At 39.1% G+C, this 27,257-nt stretch overlaps 1 protein-coding gene across 1 annotated transcript; it reads right to left on the bottom strand.

Moving 5' to 3' along the window:
* Positions 1 to 11,137: 11,137 nt before the first annotated feature.
* On the bottom strand, positions 11,138 to 25,527 carry LOC147565257 (uncharacterized). The gene is made up of 2 exons (XM_086651741.1): positions 24,138 to 25,527; positions 11,138 to 11,223 (listed from the first exon to the last, which is right to left on the bottom strand). Exon 1 carries the CDS (start codon positions 25,453 to 25,455, stop codon positions 24,535 to 24,537), a length of 921 nt encoding a protein of 306 aa, XP_086507867.1. The 5' UTR covers positions 25,456 to 25,527; the 3' UTR covers positions 11,138 to 11,223; positions 24,138 to 24,534.
* Between the last annotated feature and the right edge of the window lie 1,730 nt (positions 25,528 to 27,257).

The following is a 27,257-nucleotide window of genomic DNA, read 5'->3' as shown; positions in this document are numbered from 1 at the left end:
CCTAATTAGAATCTCATTCAGATTAGATTTTCTATTTTCTGGGTCACAGAAAAGATAATTACCAAAATACCCTTTTTGGGGTATTTTGATAATCCCCTTAAGTGTGGCCGGCCAGGGCAGCCCACCATGGGCCTTATGTGGCCGGCCCACTTACTCTGGTCGGCCATCTCATGGCCGGCCCAAAGAGCCTTCCTTCTATCTTGTCCCGAATCTCCATTCAGACCCTTTCGGCCTTTCCAGTTGAATCCCATCCAACTTTAGCCAGTTCCCGTCTAGTCAATTCTCTCCGATCAAGCTACCACTCTTATATGTAACCCGTTGTAGGATCCGGTCTATGTTAGCCGCGAATCAACTCCTTGATCCGACGATCGTAGTTGGCTTCTAGCAAAGCATTACGACCCCTAATTGGACCGGACTGGATGATCTTTACGTGTGGTCATCGTTATCCTAACTGACAAATTGATCGCATTGCCACCTTGGTCGAAGGACACTCCTTCGGAAGGACATCTCCTTCAGACCGAACGGATAAATCCTTCAGTCTCCCACTTGTACTTAGAACAAGTGCAATGCTCGATTCCCATGTCGCTTAGTATCTCATCTGATACGTCACACCGTTCAGACTTTCTTGATCTGGAGAACAACTGTCAATTCAAATGATTAACTCTTAATCCATTTGAGTGTGGCCACACATTTTCCAGTTGCTTCTCCTCAAGTGGCCCGGAGATACTTATTCCTAACTTAATAGGAGGACATCATCCAGTCTTGTACTCCCACTTAACTTCATGTCTATCCTGTCTCCCCCAGTACGCTGCCTTTATAACCTCTTTTTACGGCGCGGCGTTTGACAGTACCAAAGTTCGACATTCCTTACATAAGATGAGTGGAGCACTCATGTTTACGGAATCTCTCCAATCTTGCCTATGAGAGTTTGTGACGCTTTTTCAACTCCTTGAAAAACTCTTCATCTTTGGGTTATCCAATGTAGATTCCCCAATCTACACCCATGTAATTGACTTAAATACCATATTCCTATAGCCCATGGAACTGCGCTATCAGTCAATTCCCATGCTAGTCTTCTTAAGTCATTGTTGTCCATGCAATGACCTGGACTAGGGACTCAATAATGAATCTATTCCATGTGCACTTAGTAGGGTTTTATTTACCAGATCACGTATCTGATAAACCTACCTGGAATTCCTCATTATTTTTGGACTGTAATTAAACACTAAACCATGATTTAACGACGAAATAATTAACTTATTTCTGATAATAAGAGTTTGTAAATCTTGAGTCTTCCTGTGTAACTCCTTACACCCCCAAGTTTACCAGTCTAAGCTTTTCAGGAAAGCTTAATGCCTATGACCTAAGTATTACCACCATACTTAGTCAAGGTGACAGTTTAGTTAATAGATCAAATCTATATGGATTTTGTTTGTTATCATCTGATGATAATTTCCAGTATCGCCATACTGAATTAAAACTTCCCAAGTTTTAACTATTTTCTTTTATTTGTAAAGTTTGCAACAGTCTTTGCCTGGAACCCTTACAGCTCACTGTTCTTCCAAGTCAAGATTGTCATCTTATTCTGGAAGTTTGCAACATATGACTTTTCAACCTTTTATTTTCATACCGAGATCTCACAAGTTCTTCTCAAATACATTGTGTGATCCAGATCAGCTCATCTGGATTTGATTGGTGACGACCATAAATACTCCAAGTATTTTGCGACGTCGAGGCGAATGCTAATCATGTCCCACATGACCGATCTTATGCCTCTTGCATAACCATCTTTCTCATGCGTGCTTGCTCATCAGAATCCTTCAGATTCTAAATCTTGCTAAGCTGTGTGCCATGAGACTTGGGTAGAAATACTTCGTTCGAGTGTTTCACATTGGACTTTTCAAGACCTTTTCTTGAACAAGTCTTATCACCTTCTCGATCCATCTCCATAGATCTTTGGTGCCAAAAAGCATTTCACCTTTATGTGGTCCTTTTATTGAGTCAGTTCTAAACTGTTTTCAACATCAGAATGTCGTTCTCAATCTCTAGTATGTCTTCTACATACCGGACCAAAGAAAACTGGGTCACTCCCACTAACCTTCTTGAACTTTTTAAATTCAAGATTTCTCTTCATTCCCAAAGAAAACAACTCTTGTGTTCTTTGCTGAATCGAAGATTTCAACTCCTAGATCTTTCTCATGCTCTGGGAAACACCAATGTTTCCATCCTTGTCTGTTTTTCACTTTGAAAAACCTATTTGGACTTAACAGGAACCCTTCCTTTAAGCAAAATAGACCAAGTTCCAAACTTGATTTCAGACATGGATTCCATTCTGATCATATGGCTCCAAGCCATGTTTCGGAGTGATTCCGTCACAGCTTCTGTGTAGCTAGCTCATTTTCTTCTTCAGGCGGATCTCCATCCTCTGAGACAGATTTATGAGCTTTCAAGGTCTATAAGGGGTTTGAACAACTTCGAGACACTCTCAACTCCTTGAGGGTTCTCCTGCGAATCACATTCGCCCTGCACGGGAGGATCTCCGAGATCTACCATCTCTTCCTCTCTTTCCTTTTCTATCGGCTCAGAATAGTTAGGAATCGTGACTTCTGACATCGGTACAATGGTGTCAGTTTGTTGCTCAGATCGAATTTCTTCGATATCTCATATTTCTCCCACTTGTCTTCTTGAAATAACTCTTAATTCAAGGAAGACACCATCACGAGCAACAACCTCCTTGTTCTCTGATTTCTTGTGGAAGAATCCCCAATATTTATTTATCCCATAAATAAATATTCTTTCTTGATATGCAAACTTGGTTCTCGGAAACCATTTACGTTTCATATCTATAGACCTTCAGAAAAGACCACTTTTGGAACCCTTCCAAACCCATACTCTTATGGTGTCTTTTCAGCTTTTGACGGAATATGGTTAGCTAGGAAGAACGACCGTGTTTGAGAATATATCCTAGAAAGTGTTCGGAAGATTGGCCTTAACCCATCACTTATCGACTCATGTCTCACATGTTCGATTACTCCCACTAAACTCATCATCCATATGATGTGTTTGTGGAGCAAGGTGAGAAACTATTTCTCAACTTCTTTGGATGGTCATCAAATTTCTGATTCAAATATTTATCATCTCGATCCAATCGAATGACTTATATTTTCGTCAAGTGGATTCAGGTTGACTCTAGTTAGTATATTAATAGTTTCACGTACATCTGTATGTACAAAGACTATTAATTTACTAGTCATTTCTTCCTTTTTAAAAGGTGACTTTGTCAAATGGCCACGTTGAACAAAATTCACATGTGTCGTATGATTCAAAATCATTAGACTTAGAAATCCATACCATTGGATCTTCTTCATGTGTTTTATGTCAATTTGACCAATGACAAAACATGAGTTGACCTCTCCGAATCCTTTGATTATAGCCTATCGTAGCATTGTTAATGCTCTTGGTTCTCTAAGAACCTTTCGTTAATTTAGCACTATTTTAAAACATCTGATGTTTCTAGAAGAACATAATAACTCTTATTAAGTTCTACCTAGATTAGTGTCTAAAAGAAGACTTTGATCCCTTTCAGCATCCTTAGCAACTCTTGCTTCTGCTCCCTCTTGGATCCTCGCTTCTTTTAGTCAAGTATGTAATTCCCTTGAGCTCCCACTGAGCCTCACATCCGGTCTTAAATACCTGATGAAGGGAGTCTACAATACTTGCTATATTAACTTAGTTAACAAGGATATAAGAATCGGAATTCATAATTCCTTTTCTTTTCTCTTCCAGGTACTCAGGGTAGTTTCCTTGAATGGCTTAGCCAAACTTTTACGTCGACCCTTTAACCTTTTGAATCATAAGAACTCTGCTTATATTCTTTCGGTAACTGAATCTTAAGAACGTTTCATAGATTCACTTTTCCTCAATGTTCTTTTCAAGACGACTTTCTTAGAGGCACCATCCTCTCCATTCACGACTTCTAGTGGAACTCTTCCTTTAGTTGTCGAATGGTTGTGTACGCATCCATATCATTAATCCCTACGTGAGAGAAGAATTTTATGGATGTTCACAAAAGACTTTGGATAATCATATCCTCAGTCGTCTGAAGAACCAATGAACATTAGGAATAAGATATTCTCGGACGTTTTCTTTATTTCGAATTCGAGAACGCTTATCGGATTCCTTTCCAATCATGAAAATAATTTTCGTTAAATTCCTTCTGAAGGAATGAACGAAGGTTGGAAAACCATTTTCTAATAGTCATATATCTCTACTTTTAAAAGAAAATAAAACAAAATCCTAAAACTTATTATCATTGCAAAAACAGTTTTTGCCATATTATTCAATGAAAACCGTCCCCCTTTGAATAATACGATTCCAAGATCCCATTCCTGTGAAGTTAAACGTACTTTGGCACTGCCCTTAACTTCACCCTCCTGGGTGAGTAACTCCTTACTGATCATATCTCATATGACTCTTGGTTGATGAATAACACTTATGTGTTCAATTCATCCTTTTGCCTCGAAATCCAAAACTCTTTTGCTGACTCGTTGAGAATAACCATTTAGACATGTAGACCTCTTCATAGGTCTACCCGTATTGTCCCGAGGTAAAAGATGGCACCCTGCTTTGGCATGACCCACCAACGATGAACAAGGGCGCAACAGGTGTCTTAATCTGGGTAGGCATTACTCAAAATTCTTTTTGGGGACTCTTACGTTTTTGTTTGCATGCATTACTGTGAACTCTAACATAATCATACACCACACAAAACGTAAATAAGTAAATGCGCGTGAGAAAATAAATCAAGCAGACATGATCCTAGTATGGCCCCTAACCTAAAAGACCTAATCTTCTTAGGTTCTTTGCTTGTTTTGCCTCCGTTCGCCTGGATCTTCATCCTCGAACATCCATTGAATTCTCCCACTCGAACCATGATCTCATCCTTTGGCTCTTCAATGGACTCTATTGTACCCTTAACTCTAATTACAAGACTCAACGATTCGCAGATCGTATAAAACTTGAAATTAAATTAATTACATCGGGCACCCATCCGTGGTTAAAAACAAGATAGAACAATTCTATGGCCATACTAGAACCCGCATTCACATCCATACATAAATAATAATATGACATTCATAAAACACCCAAGTATGTATGAGATTCGCTTCCTTAGGTCGAATCTAGGTTTGCTATGTTCTAGATAGCTTTTCGGGAGATACTACCGACATCTCTATGTCTAACGTGCCTTAAGTCTAACTAATGGCTCGTTTGCTTTTATCCTAAAAGATTTTGAAATCGTTTTGGAAAAACTCCGATTCAGGCTTTGGTTGGCCCGGGTCGCTTTCGGAAACAACATGGTCAAAGTCGGAAGAAGAAAATAGAAACCTCCCACTTAAGCCAAGGCCCAAAAGACCCGAGTCTAACTCCAAAGACTTAAGTCAAACTTGGTCAAGGAACCCTTTGACTAGACCCAGTCAAGTCTCGGTCAAGGTCCGAACCAAGGTCGGACCCGGATTGACACGTTCCAGGCCGTGCCAAGTCCCTCGGGTGGACGCGTCCTGGCCCTAGGCCAGACGCTTCCCAGCCCCGCAGACGCGTCCTAGACGCTCTGCCCAAGCCTATGCTTCTCGGACTCCCAGTCCGAGACAGCTTCTGGTCTCACCAGACGCATCCCAGACGCGTTCTGGAAGGTATAGTCCCGGTCGCGTCCGGATTCTCAATCCGAGACGCGTCCGGACTTCTCAATCCGAGACGCGTCCGGACTTCTCTGTAGTCGCGTCTGGAAGACGCGGCCTCAGGTGCCAGACGCTGATACTTCGGGTTCCCTGTCCGAGACGCTCTCGGAAGCGTCTTCCTGTCCGAGAAAAGCTCGGGCGCGTCCTTATCCGAGACGCTCTCGGATTCCCAGTCCGGGAAGGACTGGGACGCGTCCTGAGCGTCCGCGACTGGCCAGACGCTCCCAGGACAACACCATCTTTTCTTCCAATTTTCAAAATTTTCCAACTTTTTGCTGCTGTTTTGATGAATCTTCATCCAAAACTCAGCAATTTGAAAACTCTTTTCAAAAAACGATCCACTTTAAAATTTTCTTTTGAAAACTCTTTTCAAGAACACCAAATTTTAAAGTCCTCCTATTGAAACTCTTTCAATTTTCTATCCGATTAAGTCTAAATCTAATTTAAACTAATCAATTTCATGTCTAAATCCCTATTTAAACATAAAATCATCTAATCAATCAAGCTCGAATCTAATTCGACTAGTCAGAGATAGTTTCATGCAACCGGCTCTGATACCACTGTAGGGTTTTGTGTATCCTATACACTAACTAGTGTTGTAAGCGGAATCTCAAACATCTCATGTTTAACACTAGATTGCCCAGGATCGTTATGCATAAACTAATCAATGAACTAGAGAGGGATAAATACCTTAACGCGTTTTTCCCTCGAACCATTCCAATCGCATGCAAAGATCGAGAGCTCCAATTGTAGCTCCTCTACTTGAGACACCGAGTGAATAGACTTGATCTCCCTTCCTTTCAGACTGCTAGGACTTACTAGAAGGTTGAGAAGAACTCTTCTTCTTGACTAGATTGATAGAACGGGAGTTTTTTCTCTATATTCTTCTCTCTCCAATAGCTGTATATTCAGAGAGAGAGAGAGAGAGCTGTATATTTTTCCTTAGAGAAAAATCCACACCTTTTCTGTTCTCAACTGACCCAATATATAGACAAACCCTAATTAGAATCTCATTCAGATTAGGTTTTCTATTTTCTGGGTCACAGAAAAGATAATTACCAAAATACCCTTTTGGGGGTATTTTGATAATCCCCTTAAGTGTGGCCGGCCAGGGCAGCCCACCATGGGCCTTATGTGGCCGGCCCACTTACTCTGGTCGGCCATCTCATGGCCGCCCAAAGAGCCTTCCTTCTATCTTGTCCCGAATCTCCATTCGGACCCTTTCGGCCTTTCCAGTTGAATCCCATCCAACTTTAGCCAGTTCCCGTCTAGTCAATTCTCTCCGATCAAGCTACCACTCTTATGTGTAACCTGTTGTAGGATCCGGTCTATGTTAGCCGCGAATCAACTCCTTGATCCGATGATCGTAGTTGGCTTCTAGCAAAGCATTACGACCCCTAATTGGACCGGACTGGATGATCTTTACGTGTGGTCATCGTTATCCTAACTGACAAATTGATCGCATTGCCACCTTGGTCGAAGGACACTCCTTCGGAAGGACATCTCCTTCAGACCGAACGGATAAATCCTTCACACATCAGCTGTAAATCTTTTTTTGTCAAAATCTTTTGTAACTATATCATTTCCCTTAAAATTAACGGTATTGTAGAGGAATTGTTGAACACGATACGCCCAAATGTTGGCTCACTACCTCTCTCTAGAGTCACTTCCTCCACAACTTGACCCCAGTTCCTGCCATCACAAGACAAAAATCAAGTCTATCAAAATTACACCATCTCAGTAATATTTATGGAGTAGTAATCAAATTTTCACCACATTGCATAATATTTTTTTGAATTGTTCAGGGTGCCTCGAACCCTTGAGCTCACCACATTGCATAATAACATTATTGAAGATTAACATATTTTATTTTTTTCAAAAATGCAAATGAAGATTGTAACACTTACTCTGCGAAGAAGACCATTATTTCATCTCGGCGTAAAGGTGCGCCTCTAGAAAAAGTAAGGAACAACGACCTTTGGTCTTTAGATATTGGCTCCAACAGAAATGGAGTAGCATTCGGGTTGAAATTTGAATTTTGTGGGTTGGACACGATTAGATTCTTCAATACAATCCAAACAAGAAACTGACTCGTTATAGACTGGTTCAACCATCTCCTTCTCCGAAAAAATATTTTGGAGCAGACCGCTCGCCCCGCATCGCTCGAGTACGATCCTTAATGCTATCACCCTACGAATAATATCAACTGGTTTTTTCATAGTTAGGACCAGGAAACTAAACAACTGTATAGTCTGTGTGTGCATCTTGTGTAATGGAAGAAAGACAAGTAAACTTGTATGAACCTTGTTGAAATATGATAAAAGAAAGACTACTGACGATTGGTTTCAATGACCTAACTTTGTATATGAAAAAGTGAGAAGTTCTCTTCTTGTTTTATAGTGTTTTTTCTGATTTCTTTTGGATTTTGTCCATTCAAATCATAAATGTTATATTTCCTTCAAAGTATCCATGACTCCAAACAAAATCAACCTAATCATTTCAGAGAACACATTTGTTTGAATCCTACACAACGACATCGTTAATGTTGTTCCATGATATAAATTAACGAAATCTGTAGCAAAAGTAAAGAAATACTGAGATACTATTGTGACTAGCGTGGAATTATGTTGTCTCGTCATTACTTATTATTACTTCCCGAATTTAAGAGATAGTATAACCAAAAAATTTAAATAATTTTGTCTTACGAGGACTTCGTGGATTTGTTGTTCAATCGTACGGAAAAAGATCGATCTTTCTGGATTTGTTGTTCATATATTTTAAATTATATGGATCCTGACCTAACCGAAATTACTAATCCGTTCACAAGCCGGTTGGAGGAGAAGTCTGACTTCCCTATATCAATTGTAATACAAAAATATCCAATGGCCCAACTTCTTGGCCGACTACAGACCAAAAGGTTACCTGACCAGCCCTAATTGCTTATGCCGTGAGAAGAGAGAAATAGTCTGACCATTTACGATTTGTGACATCTTGTTTCAGCACATGGTCAGCCACAAAATCTAATCCTTTAACACTACTCACTGTAATAATGTATTATCTGCAGATATAAATTATAAGTGTATTTTAAATTTTTCCGATATTTTAAGAGATCTTCTGTATAAAATAAGCAGTAATGAATCTTAATTAATAATTAATAGTTTTTATTCTATCTAAGGATGGTAGAGTAAGTGTTAGTAATCTTAAGCTCATTGCGTGGATTTAATGTGAAGTTATTACATGTAAACAAGTTGTGCATAAAAGTCCTAGTTACATCCTGTGTCAAAATATTTTTATATAGTATTAGGTTTTCTTAATTTAAAAAAGTTTGGAATCGAAGCATTTTTCTGTGAATGGCCAAATTTTATGATTACCCTAAGCTAGATTCTGGTCTCGCATACAACTTTTTATAGTTATATTTGTTAGGTGTTTTTTTTTTTTTATTTTATATGGTTTTTGAATCAGGTCACATACTTTTTCTCAAAGGAGAATGTGGTATAGTTCTACAAGCAATATATTTTTCACATAATCATTTATGTTAACTGATGTAGACGCAGCGGAAATATAAAAACGATAAATAAAGTAAACGAAGAACGGTAAAATAACTGAATAAACTCAACAAACTATAAACTTTGATTTAGTTTTCTCTTCAATATGTCATAAACAAAGACTGGACTCCCTTTTATAGATTACTAGACTTTCCTAGATAGACACAAACTGGACTTTCCTAAATAATAGAAACACTAAAAATAATGAAACTTCCTAAACCTAGATTCATTATGAATCATACTTAAATTAGGACTCTTATTAAACTGCTAATATTTGACCGACTAGGACATGTTCGTGTGGGCTTGTGGGGCCATTTGGGATGCGCCTGCATCAGCTCCCCTTTCCCCAGAAGGTTCGTCCCGAACCTTTTCGATGAAGAAAATAATTTGATGCACCCGCAAACGATGAGTTTTGCCATACCGATCCGTAATGCCTACTTTTCACGAAATTTCTGGGAAATACGTAGAAGACAATGATGGACTAGTGAACCCACTAGAACCCGGACTCTTTGACGCACCAAGATTCGCAAAATCAACAATAGTGAAGAAATATCCAACAAATTGCGACATCGACCATCATCTTTGAGTTTCAGGAAAGAAATCACAAATACGACATTCTTTATTGGGAAAACAACAATGAATGTCGTCTTCAATTCCAATATGAAAACCACCTTGTTTCGTTTCATAACCACCTGAAATAACTGAACAAGGTGTCGACTATCTTCAAACCCGTAGAAGAAACTCGTAGAAGCATAACCAAGTGCGATTAAGATATCGATCTGGAAACATGTAGCGTTGATATGATACTCAAAAACTACCTTCCCACGTTCATCTTCGTGAACTTTATAAACCCGAACTCGATAATCACGTGGAAATTTAGTTACATTCCGAGCCCACATAGTTCCAAAATTTATATGTTTGACATAAGCTCTGCTAGAAGGTATTGTAGCAAAATTACCTATCGCATGAATATTTCTAAGAAATTCCTTATCGAACACATTAGAGACGTGAATGATCAGTCCCATCAATTTGAACACTTCAATAGAATTTGGTTTATCAATACCATGAATCTTCCCCAATACCATAGTCATTGGCTTTCTTGTATCTATAAGATATAATTGACACATACTAGCAACACAAAAACTAAACCCATCATAATTAAGCCCAAAAGTTTTTATCTTCTCACCAGGAACAATGTGTGGTTGTAGATCTCGTATCATAACAAAAGATGGTTGCTGAAGATAACCTCTATTTGATGGATTACCCATTAACGTAACCCATCTATTTGATCGTTGAAAGATATTTCCAAAAGGAGAAATGCAAGAAGCCGAAGTTCGAGTTTGTGAAACTGTGAAGGCTCCTGGATCCCAAACAAGGTAAAGAATTTCTTCGTCGAGAGAAAAATCATAGTCTTCACTGAGCAAAGGAATGCCTTCTTTAGATGATGATCCAGAATAGAAACTGTACGATTGATTCAAGGGTGTTGTGACCGAGCTTCTGTTATGAATATAGTGAGTACGTTTTTCTTCATGGTAGTTATAAATTAGCCTCAAATTTCCTTTCCCATCTTCTATGGTGTCATATTCTGTAACACCCCAAATCCAGATTTCCACGTCGGCCGCCATGCAAACCTAAACTTAAAGCATTTCTTCGCAGAACAGTAAACATATACGATATACTCATCAAGGAGACAAATAGTATCGAACATGAAGCTCAAAAAGTAACAATAAATCAACTACTGAAACTTTACCAAGTTTCTCAAAACTCATAGGATGTCTCTAAATCATCGACACAAATGTCGGACAAGATAAAACATAAATAACACCAAGTGTTTAGAAGATACAACTCCAAATAACTACCTAAAGAAAGACCGAAAACCACTAAAGAAACTCCTCCAAGGCTAACTATGACTCAAGCAGGTGGCACTTCCCGATTTCCTTGTCCTGAAAAATAAAAGGTTGGGTCAGACCCCAACAAGTAGATTTCGAAACCTCTAAAGCCTCAATAGACAGTTTCAAGAGCTACCAAAACAAATAGACAACCACTTATCATGAGAAGATGTCAAAGTATAGTATCCGATTTGTGACCATTAGAAATAAAATGTACCACATATGTAACAAACAACAAAAAGCGACATGACGAGTTGGTGTCCACCTTATGTAAGAGTGTGGCCCACAAGGTCATCCATTGTGTTAGCGCCGACCCCATACGCTCCATACCTATATCACATCCGGTAGAGAGGGTCGAACCAACCACACTACTCTTACAACCCTTCACCAACTCCATCACGTCACACATACATAATATCACACCATTTGTAATAAACAACCAAAAGCAATATGACAAGTTGGTATCCACGTAGTATGAGAGTGTGGCCCACAAGGTCATCCATTGTGTTAGCGCCGACCCCATACGCGCCATACCAATATCACATCCGGTAGAGAGGGTCGAACCAACCACAAAACTCTCACAACTCTCCACCAACTCCATCACATCACACACATATAATAGCATCACACCACAACATACATAAATCAAAATCATATTCGATAGCATATTACGACATAGGAGTTCCATATTTGTAATTTTGCAAGTAATGAATCAATGATGATAATAGCCTAAAATTCTCATATCATGTTGATTTCTAGGGCATGTTCATGTATCTATATAAAGAGTGTTGTCCAATAATGAGAGACATATAATTATAAGAGCTATATACTAAAATCATGGCAAATAGAGAGGTTTAGCCCTAAATATCATTGTAATACATGAATCTAGCATGGAAATGTAAATGAAGGTTGTATGGTTCATCAAGTATGCCATTATAGCAAATATCCTCAAAATCTAACACATAGATGAGATTCAAAGTGACCAAGAAATGAGTTTGCACAAATATAGATCTACTACTTCTAGTATATATATTCATGTCAAGAACCCTAATCTATGTTCAAGTAATACTAAAATCTAGGGTTTGTGGTGTTATCTAGTTTGTCTAGGTTTTCTATAAAAATGGCTATTCAAGCCCTAGAGGAGTAGAAATCTACCTTAGATCCAAAGCAATGTAAGCCACACACCAAGAACAACAAAGAAGATAATCACCGAGCTCCAAGCCCTTCTTCCTCTTCTTCTTCTTCTAGCTCTTTCTCTCTCTAGAACCCCTTTCCACTTTCTCACTCTAGAAAAACCCAATACCCCCTTCTCACTCCCAAACCCACGGTTGAAAAAATGAAAAAGAAAGAAATCAAAAGTGCCTGAGCAGTAGTGTTTTGTGGGGGTATTAAATGGGTTACAAGGGCTGCTACTAAAGGCAACCCAAAAATTAATAGGGGCACTACAACCTCCCCTCCTAAAAGAAAATTTCGTCCTCGAAATTGGACGTACCTGACAATAGGAAAAGATGGGGATAACGAAGTTGCATATCATCCTCGCGCTCCCAAGTAACCTCTTTATCATTGTGATGATTCCACTGAACTTTGACCATGGGAATAGTCTTTCGCCGAAGCACATGCTCTCTTCGATCAACGATGCGAACTGGTTCCTCCTCATATGATGCATTTGGTTGGAGCTCTAAATCATGGTAGTTAACCACCAAATGTTGATCCTCGTCTCTCACATGCTTCCGAAGCATCGATACATGAAATACGTTGTGCACTCCTACCAAACTTGCAGGCAAGTCAAGGCGATAAGCCACTTTGCCCACCTTTGCCACTATCCTGAAAGGTCCAATGTATCTTGGAGCCAACTTTCCTTTCTTACCAAACCGTAAAACGCCCTTCATAGGTGACACCTTCAATAACACCTCCTCTCCAACGATAAACTCCAAATCTCTACGTCGTTTGTCAGCATAACTCTTCTGACGACTTTGAGCTGCTTTGAGCCTACTCCGAATTAATGCAATCTTTTCAGAAGTATCCCGAATCACCTCTGGTCCTTCTAGTTTAGCATCTCCTGCCTCTGTCCAACATAATGGTGATCGACAAGGCCTCCCGTATAATGCCTCGAAAGGAGCCATACCAATGCTAGATTGGTAACTATTATTATATGCGAACTCTACCAAGGGCAAGTGATCTTGCTAACTACCACCAAGATCTAGTATCGAGCACCGTAACATATCCTCGAGTACTTTGTTGACTCTCTCTCTGTCTGCCCATCGGTCTGAGGGTGAAAAGCTGTACTAAAATGTAATGATGTTCCCATAGATGCCTGAAAACTCTTCCAAAACCGAGAAGTAAAGGATGAATCTCTATCTGACACAATAGACACTGGAACTCCATGCAACCTGACAATCTCCTTAATGTAAAATTGTGTCAGTCAATCTCCACTATCTGTTGTCTTCACTGGTAAGAAGTGAGCCGACTTAGTCAGCCTATCACCTATCACCCAAATGGCATCAAAGCCTCGACTCGAACGCGGTAAACCTGTGATGAAGTCCATCGATATGTTCTCCCATTTCCACTCTGGAATAGGCAACGGTTCTAAAAGTCCCAATGGATGTCGATTTTCTGCTTTCACCATCTGACACACCTCACACTTCCTCACATGTTCAGCAACATCTTTCTTCATTCTGGACCACCAATATTGCCTCTTCAAGTCTTTGTACATCTTGTTACCACCAGGATGAACAGTGTACTTACTCCGATGTGCCTCGTCTAATATATCCCGTCTCAAGATTGGATCTGCCGGTACAATTAACCTCCCTTGGAATCTCAATCCTCCGTCCTGTCCTGTACTGAACTCAGTTTCAGTTTCTTGCATTAACAAAACCTGTTTCTGGCACCACTCATCGTTAACTTGTGCATCCACAATACGGTTCAGTAAGGATGGTCTAACAACCATACTACCCAGAAATAACGAGTCAACTCCTGACCCAACCATATCAATGTCATATGTTGCCACATCCTCCAACATCTTCCACTGATTCATCATCAATGCGGCTATGATACCCCTTGGTTGTCGACTTAATGCATCAGCTACTACATTAGCCTTACCCGGGTGGTATTGTAGCGAGAAGTCATAGTCTTTCATCAACTCTAACCATCGGCGTTGGCGCATGTTCAACTCCTTTTGCGAGAATAGATACTTGAGGCTCTTATGGTCGGTAAAGAGATCAAACTTTTCTCCGTACAAATAATGTCTCCAAATCTTCAAAGCAAACACTATAGCTGCCAACTCTAAGTCATGAGTTGGATAATTCCGCTCATGCGGTCTCAACTGCCTCGACCTTAGAAGGGTCGACTGATAATCCGATGCTAGAAATAACATGACCCAAGAACTTTACTTCTTCTTGCCAAAATTCACACTTCTCGAACTTAGCATACAACTGATGTTCCATCAGTCTCTCTAGTACTTGTCGCAAGTGATCCTCATGATCTTCCTTAGTTCTAGAGTAGATAAGAATATCATCAATAAATACGATGACAAACTTATCTAAGAAATCTCGAAATACCCGATTCATCAAATCCATGAAAACTGCTGGAGCATTAGTCAAACCAAAAGGCATAACCAAAAACTCATAAGAACCATAACGTGTCACAAATGCAGTCTTAGGAATGTCTTCTTCTCTAACCCGTAACTGATGATACCCTGATCTCAAGTCAATCTTCGAAAACCACTTGGATCCTCTCAGTTGATCGAATAAGTCATCGATCCTCGGTAAAGGGTACTTATTCCTCACAGTAACCTTATTCAACTCCCTATAATCAATACACAACCTCATCGACCCGTCTTTCTTTTTAACAAAAAGAACAGGCGCACCCCACGGGGAGCTACTCTGGCGTATGAAACCCAAGTCAAGTAACTGTTGAATCTGGTCCTTGAGCTCACGTAGTTCAACTGGAGCCATTCGGTAATGAGTTTTAGCTATCGGTGCAGTACCCGGTTCCAACTCTATGCAGAAGTCAACCTCTCTGCATGGTGGCAACCCTGGTATATCGCTGAACACCCCATGGTACTCACATACCACATCAATCATCTCTAGCGTCTTACCCATCACCGGATGCTCTATCAGTTCCACGTTACCCAAATGCATCTCCCTCATCTGTCTCGTAAGTCCAGACACAACCAACACCTCTTCACTCGGAAGAGAAAATGTGACCGTGATGGGACATGAAAACGTCCCATTTGAATCTCTTAACTAAGGCTAGTTAGTCCAATTCGAGCAGTTACTCTGATGATTTGTTTGATTTTCTTTCTCAGGTTTCATTTACGGAATTCGAGGCAAAAACGTCGTGATAATGACATACTTGAGGGGCATTTTGGTCATTTTAATGACAAGGGTATTCTGGTCAATATTAGTGCTCATGTGAAAGTAGAGCCCAAGACGAGTCCAACGGCGAAAACAGAAGTCAAATAGGAGTCCGAGAGAGCAAATTAGACCAAGTCAAAGTTTGAGTCAAAATTAGTGGACCAAATTAGATTCTGGACACGTGGCGTGCAATCTGATGGCAAGGGCTAAATTTCGGTATTCTGTCGGTCTGTTCGGGAAGGCACTTGGGGTTGATTCTGTGTGACGCACTACAGCATAAAAGGGAGTAAGCCAACATCAGAAACGTCAGCATTAATGAGCTTCCATCTAACGGTCAGTTTCACTGTGACTCACCCTAATACGATAGTCCCTGTTGCAGCAAATATGGTCCAGATTATATATCCAACGTGGGTGATATCCAACAATCAAGTACTAACGCGTGGGCCAGGCTGGAATATGTCCACTTTTTGGGAAGAAAAATTCAAACTTTATTTCTTTCTATTTGTCTTTCTTTCTAAACAGAGATACAATTCTTTTTTTCCTCTTTAAGAAAAACAGAGAGGTGTTAATGAAGGAAAGATAGAGGGAGATTTCTCTTGGATACAAAAAGATTTAGAAAAAGCAAAGATGAAGAAAAGAGTTATAAAAACAGAGAGAAGGAAAGAAATTTGAAAACTAGAGAGAGAGAAGGCGTTAGAAAATTAGAGAGATATTTTGATATCTCTCCAAGAATAGAAAGAGAGACAGAAATCAGGCAAGGTTGCTGGGGATAAAATCAAAGATTTTCAGAAGGGATTCAGAGCTCGGTTGGAAGATTTGGTTAGAACAATTCTAACAGTGAGGCTTAGAGACGGCTAAAAGGAAGTTGTTGATGTGAAGATTGATTTATAGAGAAAGTATTTTGTTTCTTTCTTTCTTTGATGCAGAAAATCCAGAGAGAAAGATTGAAAGGGAAAGAGATGCTCGGATATAAAAGGGAGAAGAAACAGAACCAGAAAACATCTCGGTTTTTGGGGAGTTCATCCTCTCTTGGAGCTCAACTTGAACAGAAAAAACAGAGAGAGAGAGGGAAATATTTGTAGTGAGAGAAAGGAGTAATTTGTAGAGAAAGAGAGATAAATAATCAATTGCTTTTATTTCTTCTTCATTTTTTTGTTTCTCTGGAGGTTTCTTTATTCATGGTTGTATGAGAGAGAGGTACTGGAAGAAGTTTAAAACAATCAGAGAGAGAGAGAGAGAGAAAACAGTGAAGAAGACGAGAAAAGAGACTGGAAAATACTTTTCCCACAGGGAAAATATTTCCGAGAAGATGAGAAATTAATTTTCCCTTAAGGCGCGTTTGGCTGCAACAGGAAACAATTTCCAGCGAGAAAAAGTTTAGTTTTCTTCCATTCTCTCTCTTATTCTTCATATTAATTTAATCTTATTCGCCATGATTAGCTAACCATCCATCTAGGGTTTTAGGATGAAACCCATACTTGAACCTTTAGAGACATATTTTTATTTTGTTAATTCTCTTGATTGTGATTTAAAGTTGAAATTGTTTAAATTTGTAGAATTGATTTTCTTTTCATTGTTTATACTTTTAAATTTGATATATCATGCTTAGATTAGATTCTTTGATGATATATGCTTATTGATTGATAAACAATAGTTTAGAGATTTGTTTTTCGAAATAAACAATTACATTGTTATAGATTATTGGTTTTAAACGAAAACATCTTCCGGAATTAAGATAGTTCATTATCTGAAATTCCGAGTTATAAAAGAAAGAGAATTGATTATTTAACTATTTGTTCTAAAGATGATTTTATGTGGTAGATTCCGAAACCCCTAGACTTCTCCCCCCATTTGAGTTCATCTTTTTATTTGTTTTAATATTTTATTTTATTTTAAAACCAAAACCAATTTCAAACCCGAGTTACTTCCAAGTCTTAGAATAGGTTTCACTTAGTCTCTGAGGAACGAACCGGTCTTACCGGAATTATTACTTGACGCCCGTATACTTGCGGGTGGTGACCTATTTAGGGTAACCTTTTAGGCCCATCAAGTTTTTGGCGCCGCTGCCGGGGACTATGTTTTTAAATTTTTTCTAAACTTGGAAAGTTTTTATTTTTGGTAAGTTTTGATTTTTGGCCACTTTGACTTGCTTCTCTATTTTTGGTTTGTAGGGCATTAAGGAGCGAAAGAGAAGACGCAAACAAGGAGGAGGAGCCGAAAAGAAGAAATTTACAATTTTATTTTTATTTTTTTTATTTTTGGTGAGAGAGAGAGTTTAGACTTTCTAGTTTTTATTTTTGGATTAAAGTTTTGACCCTAAATTAAAGGGCTAAATTGTAACCGAAAAACCAAAAAGAAGCCTCGGGTTCGGACACTTAAGGGAATAGTGGCCCGGGTCGTCTACAAAGGTCATCGCCCGTCTTGAACGGGAGGTAATTTCTCTGACCACCCACGAATCCCCTGTAAGTGGGTACTTGAATGTTTTTGTGTGCCTCATTGATTTGACGAACTGCTTAGTTTAATCGTCTTTAGTAAGGGCACAAACCCCATTACAAGATAGGAGTCGGATTTCATCACCGATCTCTTGCCCATTTAGGAAACAACGTTGCGAATCCTAAACCTCACTTAAATTAAAATCTGGTTTAGACATTGGCCTTAGGGTATCGAGCTCATAGGATCTTTGAAACAATTCAGGGACTTAATTTTTATTTGGGCATTCCTCAAAGGAAAAAGTCAATCAATTCTTTAAAAGGTCACCTCGAGAAGAGGAAACGTTACCGAAGGTTGGACGGCTATCACAACGTTCATCGTTGGTTGTCACCAAGAATTGTTTGACCGTATTACTTTGACGGAGTAACCCTCATAACAATTATAGTTCAGGCTTTGTTACAATATAGGAGCTGTCTAGACTTTTAAGTGAAATTGACCAACCTGTCAGTCGTCTAGATTTTGTTTAGGTTGCTTGGTTGAGTCAGCTTGATTGTGGTTGTTTTCCTTCTAGGATCTTCGTAGTGCTTCCTCGGTTTTCGTGTTAAAAAAAAAAAAAAAAAAAAAAAAAAAAAAAAAAAAAAAATTGATGAGAAATGGATAGATCGTGGTCCCAACATAATGGCAGAAGGGACGAGAGTTTTTCAAATCTACCATGGTGGTATTTAGCAAATGGGCAGAATAGTAGTAGTCGTCCTAGAGACAATGTGCATAATGATGGTCGTAGGGATTATTACCAACCTCAAGAAGGTTATGAACCATATTATAGATATCCTGACAGATCATCTTACATGCATTATAGTAGAGAGTCTTATGCTCCAAATGTGTCCCAACCTCAATGGGAAAACATTGAAACTAATGACTCTTACATGCATTATAACGAAGAATTTTATGCTTCACACGTATCTCAACCTCAATGGGATAACGGTGAAACCATTGATCCTTCATCTTTAGCATCACCTTCGTTGGCCGAAACTATGAGTATGTTAGAAGAGTCTATGAGTGCGCTAAGGAGGATTAATGGAGAGTCTTATGCTCCACACGTGTCTCAACCTCAATGGGATAACGGTGAAAAGGTTGACTCTCCATCTTTAGCATCACCTTCGTTGACCCAAACTGTTAGTGATCTTCAAAAGAGTACTTTCGAGTTTTGTCAGACTTTAGAAGAAAAGAATGACAATACCTATAGAACTCTACAAGAAATAACAACTAGTGTTATAGAAGAAGATCACCATGAGAATGTAGAGTACGGTCCACAGTGTCCTGTGTACTATGATGACGAGGATACAATTTTAGAGGAGTATAGTTCTCCCGACAACATCGTTATTGAGACTAAAATCTCAGAAACGGTGGATCCCGATATTGAGATATCCTCTCATTGTATCGAACTTGAAATACATTCAGACCATAATGAAGAGTTCACTAGAGTTGAAGATGATTTGAAGTCGTTTGACTCAACTGAGGATGATGAATCATGGTTGACCAATTTGCTAAATGAGAGGATTGACTCGCCTGATTTAGGCGAAGATTTAGAATTCTTTAGGGACACCGATGATAACATGATAAAAGAAATTATAGAAGGACTATCTAACTCGACTTCTAGGGATTGTGAGTCTGATAGTAGGGTTTCTCCATTGAAGGAACCCGAAGTACCTGTTTTAGAGAACCCTAGTTTAAGTCCGGGTGTCATTGATAGTCCTCTAGACTTTGTATTTTGTCCCTCAAAACCATGTGTAGATTTTGAAGCACTCACTCCCTCTGTCGATCATCCATATGAAGACCCATTCTATCCGGTCTGTGATCTCTCTGGTGCAGTACCAAACTTAACGACCTTATTGTCGTCTAAGTTTGGGGATTGCCTTTCTATCTTGATAGTCTCACTTACACTATCACCAAGTTACGAAAATGTGAGACTATCGTTCACTGAAAACTTTGTGTTTTGGGTGGACCCACAGATGTATCGATTATTGGTTTACAGTTAATCACATATTTGTAATCCAGTAGGTATAATTCTTTCTATTGTTCGAATCATCTGTTTCGTCTGGCTGAAGACGTTAAACTTAGCGCTTTCTGGGAGGCAACCCATGCATAGGACTTCTGAATCAGGTAATATCTTTCCCTTCACCCTGTTATTTTTTGCATAGTCTTCAGAACATTGAGGACAATGTTCGGTTTAAGTTTGGGGATAGGGGATTGAATTTTTTGCTAAGTCCTTATTTCAAAAATTCAAAAGGGTTCAAAATTTTTAATTTTTGGATTGAAAATGTGAGTCTAGTGTTTTTGCTTGTTAATAGTTATAGAGTCTAGTTGGTCGTACCATGCTTTTGCTAAAGGTTTTTTCACGAATTTCGAGTCTTGAGGTTATCTGTGCACTAGCCATGTGAGTGTTAGATAGGTGAAGAGTAGACTTTTCTGAGAGAACTTAATCGATCATTAGTGGAGACTTAACCCATGTGAGATTCTGAGCCTTTCTTGTTGTTTTGAGTGATCTCTTCTGAGCTAATTCCGAGTAGAGTGAAGAGCTACTCAACCTCGCAATATTGAAAGAAGAACTCATTTGATCTCCTGAGTTCAAATTTTACAACCACTAGGGATGTCATCAGGAAGCGAACCTTTCTCTTGTAGTCTGAGAAACTTGAAAGCAGTGTCAACTAGAGGAAGATAGGAACCTCATCCATCATTTAGAACCCTGAGAATAAGGCATGAAGCAAAATGAAGAGAATATTACCAAGGAAAGAATAATGTGAAGAAAGTATTATTTTGAGTTTTATTACTAGAAGTATATCAAAAAAAAAAAAAAAAAAAAAGGAAAAAAAAGAAAAAAAAAAAAAAAAAAAAAAAAAAAAAAAAAAAGAAAGAAAAAAAAAGTGTTTGTGTAGTTTTGTTTAAGTGTTTATCCTTTGAAGTAGTTCTTGAAGATTTGAAGACGTCGAGTTCTCAGGAGTTCTAGTCACATCATCATTAGTGTCTATTGACCTCTAGGAAGCATTGTTAGAAAGTAGATCAGGTGAGAAGAGTTGGTTAGCTTCCCCATTCCATATTAGTGGTTGTTTCCTTTCTTTGAGATCAGTCGTTCACCAAATTTTTAGTCCATCTTTTCCATGTGTTGAGTTTTCTTTCATACTCATACTCGCACATTGAGTGAGCCATCTCTGAGTGACTTTAATTTTTGAGTGTATGACCGTAAGGCAGTAGTCGAGGCGAAATGTATCGAGACGGTAATCAAGGTCTTGTCTTTTCAGAACCGAAATGATACTTATATTGGCTGGTCACGTGCACTTCGGGTCTTGATTACTAGTGAAAGGATTTTTAGCGTTTGTATGGTTTGATTGACTTGGATTTCATTTCTATTAACTTTCGAAAATCTACAGGATAAACATTTTTAGTCCATATCATATTTAGACCCTTCTGCATTTTTGAGATTTTTGAATTTTGTGGGTATATTCACTGCAAACCCTCACGAGACAAAACTCGTCCTCTAGGGTAACCTAGAGGTTTAACGGCTTGTTGCACGGGCTAAGTGCAATCGTGATTCCCTACGAAAGTGGTGAATTGGGTTTAGTTGTATTTTTCTGTTTTGCTCGAGGACTAGCAAAATCTAAGTTTGGGGATGTTTGATGGGACATGAAAACGTCCCATTTGAATCTCTTAACTAAGGCTAGTTAGTCCAATTCGAGCAGTTACTCTGATGATTTGTTTGATTTTCTTTCTCAGGTTTCATTTACGGAATTCGAGGCAAAAACGTCGTGATAATGACATACTTGAGGGGCATTTTGGTCATTTTAATGACAAGGGTATTCTGGTCAATATTAGTGCTCATGTGAAAGTAGAGCCCAAGACGAGTCCAACGGCGAAAACAGAAGTCAAATAGGAGTCCGAGAGAGCAAATTAGACCAAGTCAAAGTTTGAGTCAAAATTAGTGGACCAAATTAGATTCTGGACACGTGGCGTGCAATCTGATGGCAAGGGCTAAATTTCGGTATTCTGTCGGTCTGTTCGGGAAGGCACTTGGGGTTGATTCTGTGTGACGCACTACAGCATAAAAGGGAGTAAGCCAACATCAGAAACGTCAGCATTAATGAGCTTCCATCTAACGGTCAGTTTCACTGTGACTCACCCTAATACGATAGTCCCTGTTGCAGCAAATATGGTCCAGATTATATATCCAACGTGGGTGATATCCAACAATCAAGTACTAACGCGTGGGCCAGGCTGGAATATGTCCACTTTTTGGGAAGAAAAATTCAAACTTTATTTCTTTCTATTTGTCTTTCTTTCTAAACAGAGATACAATTCTTTTTTTCCTCTTTAAGAAAAACAGAGAGGTGTTAATGAAGGAAAGATAGAGGGAGATTTCTCTTGGATACAAAAAGATTTAGAAAAAGCAAAGATGAAGAAAAGAGTTATAAAAACAGAGAGAAGGAAAGAAATTTGAAAACTAGAGAGAGAGAAGGCGTTAGAAAATTAGAGAGATATTTTGATATCTCTCCAAGAATAGAAAGAGAGACAGAAATCAGGCAAGGTTGCTGGGGATAAAATCAAAGATTTTCAGAAGGGATTCAGAGCTCGGTTGGAAGATTTGGTTAGAACAATTCTAACAGTGAGGCTTAGAGACGGCTAAAAGGAAGTTGTTGATGTGAAGATTGATTTATAGAGAAAGTATTTTGTTTCTTTCTTTCTTTGATGCAGAAAATCCAGAGAGAAAGATTGAAAGGGAAAGAGATGCTCGGATATAAAAGGGAGAAGAAACAGAACCAGAAAACATCTCGGTTTTTGGGGAGTTCATCCTCTCTTGGAGCTCAACTTGAACAGAAAAAACAGAGAGAGAGAGGGAAATATTTGTAGTGAGAGAAAGGAGTAATTTGTAGAGAAAGAGAGATAAATAATCAATTGCTTTTATTTCTTCTTCATTTTTTTGTTTCTCTGGAGGTTTCTTTATTCATGGTTGTATGAGAGAGAGGTACTGGAAGAAGTTTAAAACAATCAGAGAGAGAGAGAGAGAGAAAACAGTGAAGAAGACGAGAAAAGAGACTGGAAAATACTTTTCCCACAGGGAAAATATTTCCGAGAAGATGAGAAATTAATTTTCCCTTAAGGCGCGTTTGGCTGCAACAGGAAACAATTTCCAGCGAGAAAAAGTTTAGTTTTCTTCCATTCTCTCTCTTATTCTTCATATTAATTTAATCTTATTCGCCATGATTAGCTAACCATCCATCTAGGGTTTTAGGATGAAACCCATACTTGAACCTTTAGAGACATATTTTTATTTTGTTAATTCTCTTGATTGTGATTTAAAGTTGAAATTGTTTAAATTTGTAGAATTGATTTTCTTTTCATTGTTTATACTTTTAAATTTGATATATCATGCTTAGATTAGATTCTTTGATGATATATGCTTATTGATTGATAAACAATAGTTTAGAGATTTGTTTTTCGAAATAAACAATTACATTGTTATAGATTATTGGTTTTAAACGAAAACATCTTCCGGAATTAAGATAGTTCATTATCTGAAATTCCGAGTTATAAAAGAAAGAGAATTGATTATTTAACTATTTGTTCTAAAGATGATTTTATGTGGTAGATTCCGAAACCCCTAGACTTCTCCCCCCATTTGAGTTCATCTTTTTATTTGTTTTAATATTTTATTTTATTTTAAAACCAAAACCAATTTCAAACCCGAGTTACTTCCAAGTCTTAGAATAGGTTTCACTTAGTCTCTGAGGAACGAACCGGTCTTACCGGAATTATTACTTGACGCCCGTATACTTGCGGGTGGTGACCTATTTAGGGTAACCTTTTAGGCCCATCAGACCGTCTTGGCAAAACAGTCCACAAGTGCATGATATGAAGCAAGCCAATCCATGCCTAGGATGACATCATAGTAAACTAACTGAAGTACAAAGAGGTCTGAAGCAAACTCACGTTCACCTAACTTAATAATGCACCCCCGACAAATGTGGTCTATCACTATAGACCCACCCCAAGGTGACGATACAACGAAAGGGCTCACACATCGATCTAACACAATAGGCAAAGTGCGTACAAAAGAAGAAGAAATAAATGTACCCATGGCACCAGGATCAAATAATACTCTTCCCAGATTACTATGGATAAGAAATGTACCTTCAACCACCTCAGCAGGTGCTCCAACATCCCTAGGAACTACGGCATTCAGCTGCAGCTGCTGACCCCGTCCCTGCAACCTCCCTTGTTGATTATGATCATGTTGTCGCCCTTGATTACCAATTCGAGTCTCATTCTTCCTAGGACAATCAATTGCTTTATGACCCTGCCCATGACAAGTGTAACAAATTCCCTGGAAAGCTCTCTGTCTTCCCCAGTTGCCATTCAGTGGTTCTGGTTGTCCACCAGTTGCTACCACTGCTCTATCATCTCGATCTGTACGAGGCCTCTTGCCATCACGTTGTCCATGATAGCGGTCACTTCGATTCTTACCACCGTTCTTGTTGTTATTACCACTCCATTTCTGGTTATGTCCCATCTCTCCCTTGACACTCCTCTACTTCCTCATCTCTTGAATGTAGTCATCTTGTGCCTTAGCACATGTCACCACTTTATGATAAGTGTCAAAACTAGGTTGCCCAATGATTTGTCTCGCAATGTTAGGGAGCAACCCATTCACGAATCTCTCAATCTTATACTGTTCAGTAGGGATCAAGTGAGTTGCAAACAATGACAGTCGATGAAACTCCTGCTCATACTCTAAGACTGTCTGATTCTCTCCCTGCTTCAAATTTTGAAATTCTCTTGATACTTTCTGTTGTGTTGAATATGGAAAATAATTTGCCTTGAATACATCCTTAAACTGTGTCCATGTCATAGCCATAGGATCTACTAACCGAGCCTCTGTATCCCACCAAGAAGCGGCATTTCCTTCCAACTGAAACACTGCCATTCTCTGCTTATACACATCTGAGCACTCGAGATTCTGCAAAATCCTATCCATCTTCTGGCACCATGCATGTGCTCCTAAAGGTCCCGCGGTTCCATCAAATACAAGTGGTCCCATCTTCGTGAAATGATGATAATGTTGCACCCAAGTCATCTCAGTCGGTGGTCTCTGATTCACCACAGGTACCACAAGACCTCCTGTTTCCCGTGTTGGAACCTGAACCCGATCTCGCTCCCGCATTTTAGCCTCCGCTGCAATGTTAATCAAATCTTGCAATGCAGTTGCGTCAATGGTCACCGTTGCCCCTTCATTCGGATTTTGAACTGGAGTTGCACTGCTCTCAGCCTGCGCCGTTGTACCCACAGTTCCTGTCGATCCTCTTTCCTCGGCAAGGACTCCTCGACCTATCGCCTTGCCTGCACCTCGGCCTGTTCCCCTGCCTACACCTCGGCCTGTACCTCGGCTTGTACCTCGACCTCGGATGCGAGCACTACGACGTCCCCTACCAATAACTCCATCTCCGTCCATGAATCTAATCAAGAGAAGAATAAGGAGATAAACTAAATTAATGTCACGCACAAAAACCAAGGAAAGATTAAAGTGCCACTACTGCTTCTAACTGTCTAATAGCCCTAGACACAATCCCTAGGATTTATGAACCTAGAGCTCTGATACCACTTTGTAACACCCCAAATCCAGATTTCCACGTCGGCCGCCATGAAAACCTAAACTTAAAGCATTTCTTCGCAGAACAGTAAACATATACGATATACTCATCAAGGAGACAAATAGTATCGAACATGAAGCTCAAAAAGTAACAATAAATCAACTACTGAAACTTTACCAAGTTTCTCAAAACTCATAGGATGTCTCTAAATCATCGACACAAATGTCGGACAAGATAAAACATAAATAACACCAAGTGTTTAGGAGATACAACTCCAAATAACTACCTAAAGAAAGAAAGAAAATCACTAAAGAAACTCCTCCAAGGCTAACTATGACTCAAGCAGGTGGCACTTCCCGATTTCCTTGTCCTGAAAAATAAAAGGTTGGGTCAGACCCCAACAAGTAGATTTCGAAACCTCTAAAGCCTCAATAGACAGTTTCAAGAGCTACCAAAACAAATAGACAACCACTTATCATGAGGAGATGTCCAAGTATAGTATCCGAGTTGTGACCATTAGAAATAAAATGTACCACATATGTAACAAACAACAAAAAGCGACATGACGAGTTGGTGTCCACCTTATGTAAGAGTGTGGCCCACAAGGTCATCCATTGTGTTAGCGCCGACCCCATACGCTCCATACCTATATCACATCCAGTAGAGAGGGTCGAACCAACCACACTACTCTTACAACCCTTCACCAACTCCATCACGTCACACATACATAATATCACACCATTTGTAATAAACAACCAAAAGCAATATGACAAGTTGGTATCCACGTTGTATGAGAGTGTGGCCCACAAGGTCATCCATTGTGTTAGCGCCGACCCCATACGCTCCATACCAATATCACATCCGGTAGAGAGGGTCGAACCAACCACAAAACTTTCACAACTCTCCACCAACTCCATCACATCACACACATATAATAGCATCACACCACAACATACATAAATCAAAATCATATTCGATAGCATATTACGACATACGAGTTCCATATTTGTAATTTTGCAAGTAATGAATCAATGATGATAATAGCCTAAAATTCTCATATCATGTTGATTTCTAGGGCATGTTCATGTATCTATATAAAGAGTGTTGTCCAATAATGAGAGACATATAATTATAAGAGCTATATACTAAAATCATGGCAAATAGAGAGGTTTAGCCCTAAATATCAATGTAATACATGAATCTACCTTAGATCCAAAGCAATGTAAGTCACACACCAAGAACAACAAAGAAGATAATCACCAAGCTCCAAGCCCTTCTTCCTCTTCTTCTTCTTCTAGCTCTTTCTCTCTCTAGAACCCCTTTCCACTTTCTCACTCTAGAAAAACCCAATACCCCCTTCTCACTCCCAAACCCACGGTTGAAAAGAATGAAAAAGAAAGAAATCAAAAGTGCCTGAGCAGTAGTGTTTTGTGGGGGGTGGGGGTATTAAATGGGTTACAAGGGCTGCTACTAAAGGCAACCCAAAAATTAATAGGGGCACTACATATTCACTTCCCTTGGAAGTATACATGGTGGAACTGGCAAAAAAATTAAGCCAATACTTTGGAGCATCTTTCTGGGATTTACCCAAGTATGCCTTAGCATAAGAATTTCCTAAGGGCAAAGAAACGTTGACTAAGGGTAATATTTTGGACTTGATTAC

Source organism: Eschscholzia californica, unplaced genomic scaffold (genome assembly GCF_041429995.1).
Source record: "Eschscholzia californica isolate CP2 unplaced genomic scaffold, dmEscCali1.0.p SCAF_1, whole genome shotgun sequence".
Classification (NCBI taxonomy): Eukaryota; Viridiplantae; Streptophyta; class Magnoliopsida; order Ranunculales; family Papaveraceae; genus Eschscholzia; species Eschscholzia californica.
This window is presented reverse-complemented; position numbering and strand designations above follow the sequence as displayed.

What these genes read in the sequence shown, in the direction of transcription:
- LOC147565257 (XM_086651741.1), bottom strand. Translation starts at nt 25,455, where the DNA reads ATGGACGGAGATGGAGTTATTGGTAGGGGACGTCGTAGTGCTCGCATC.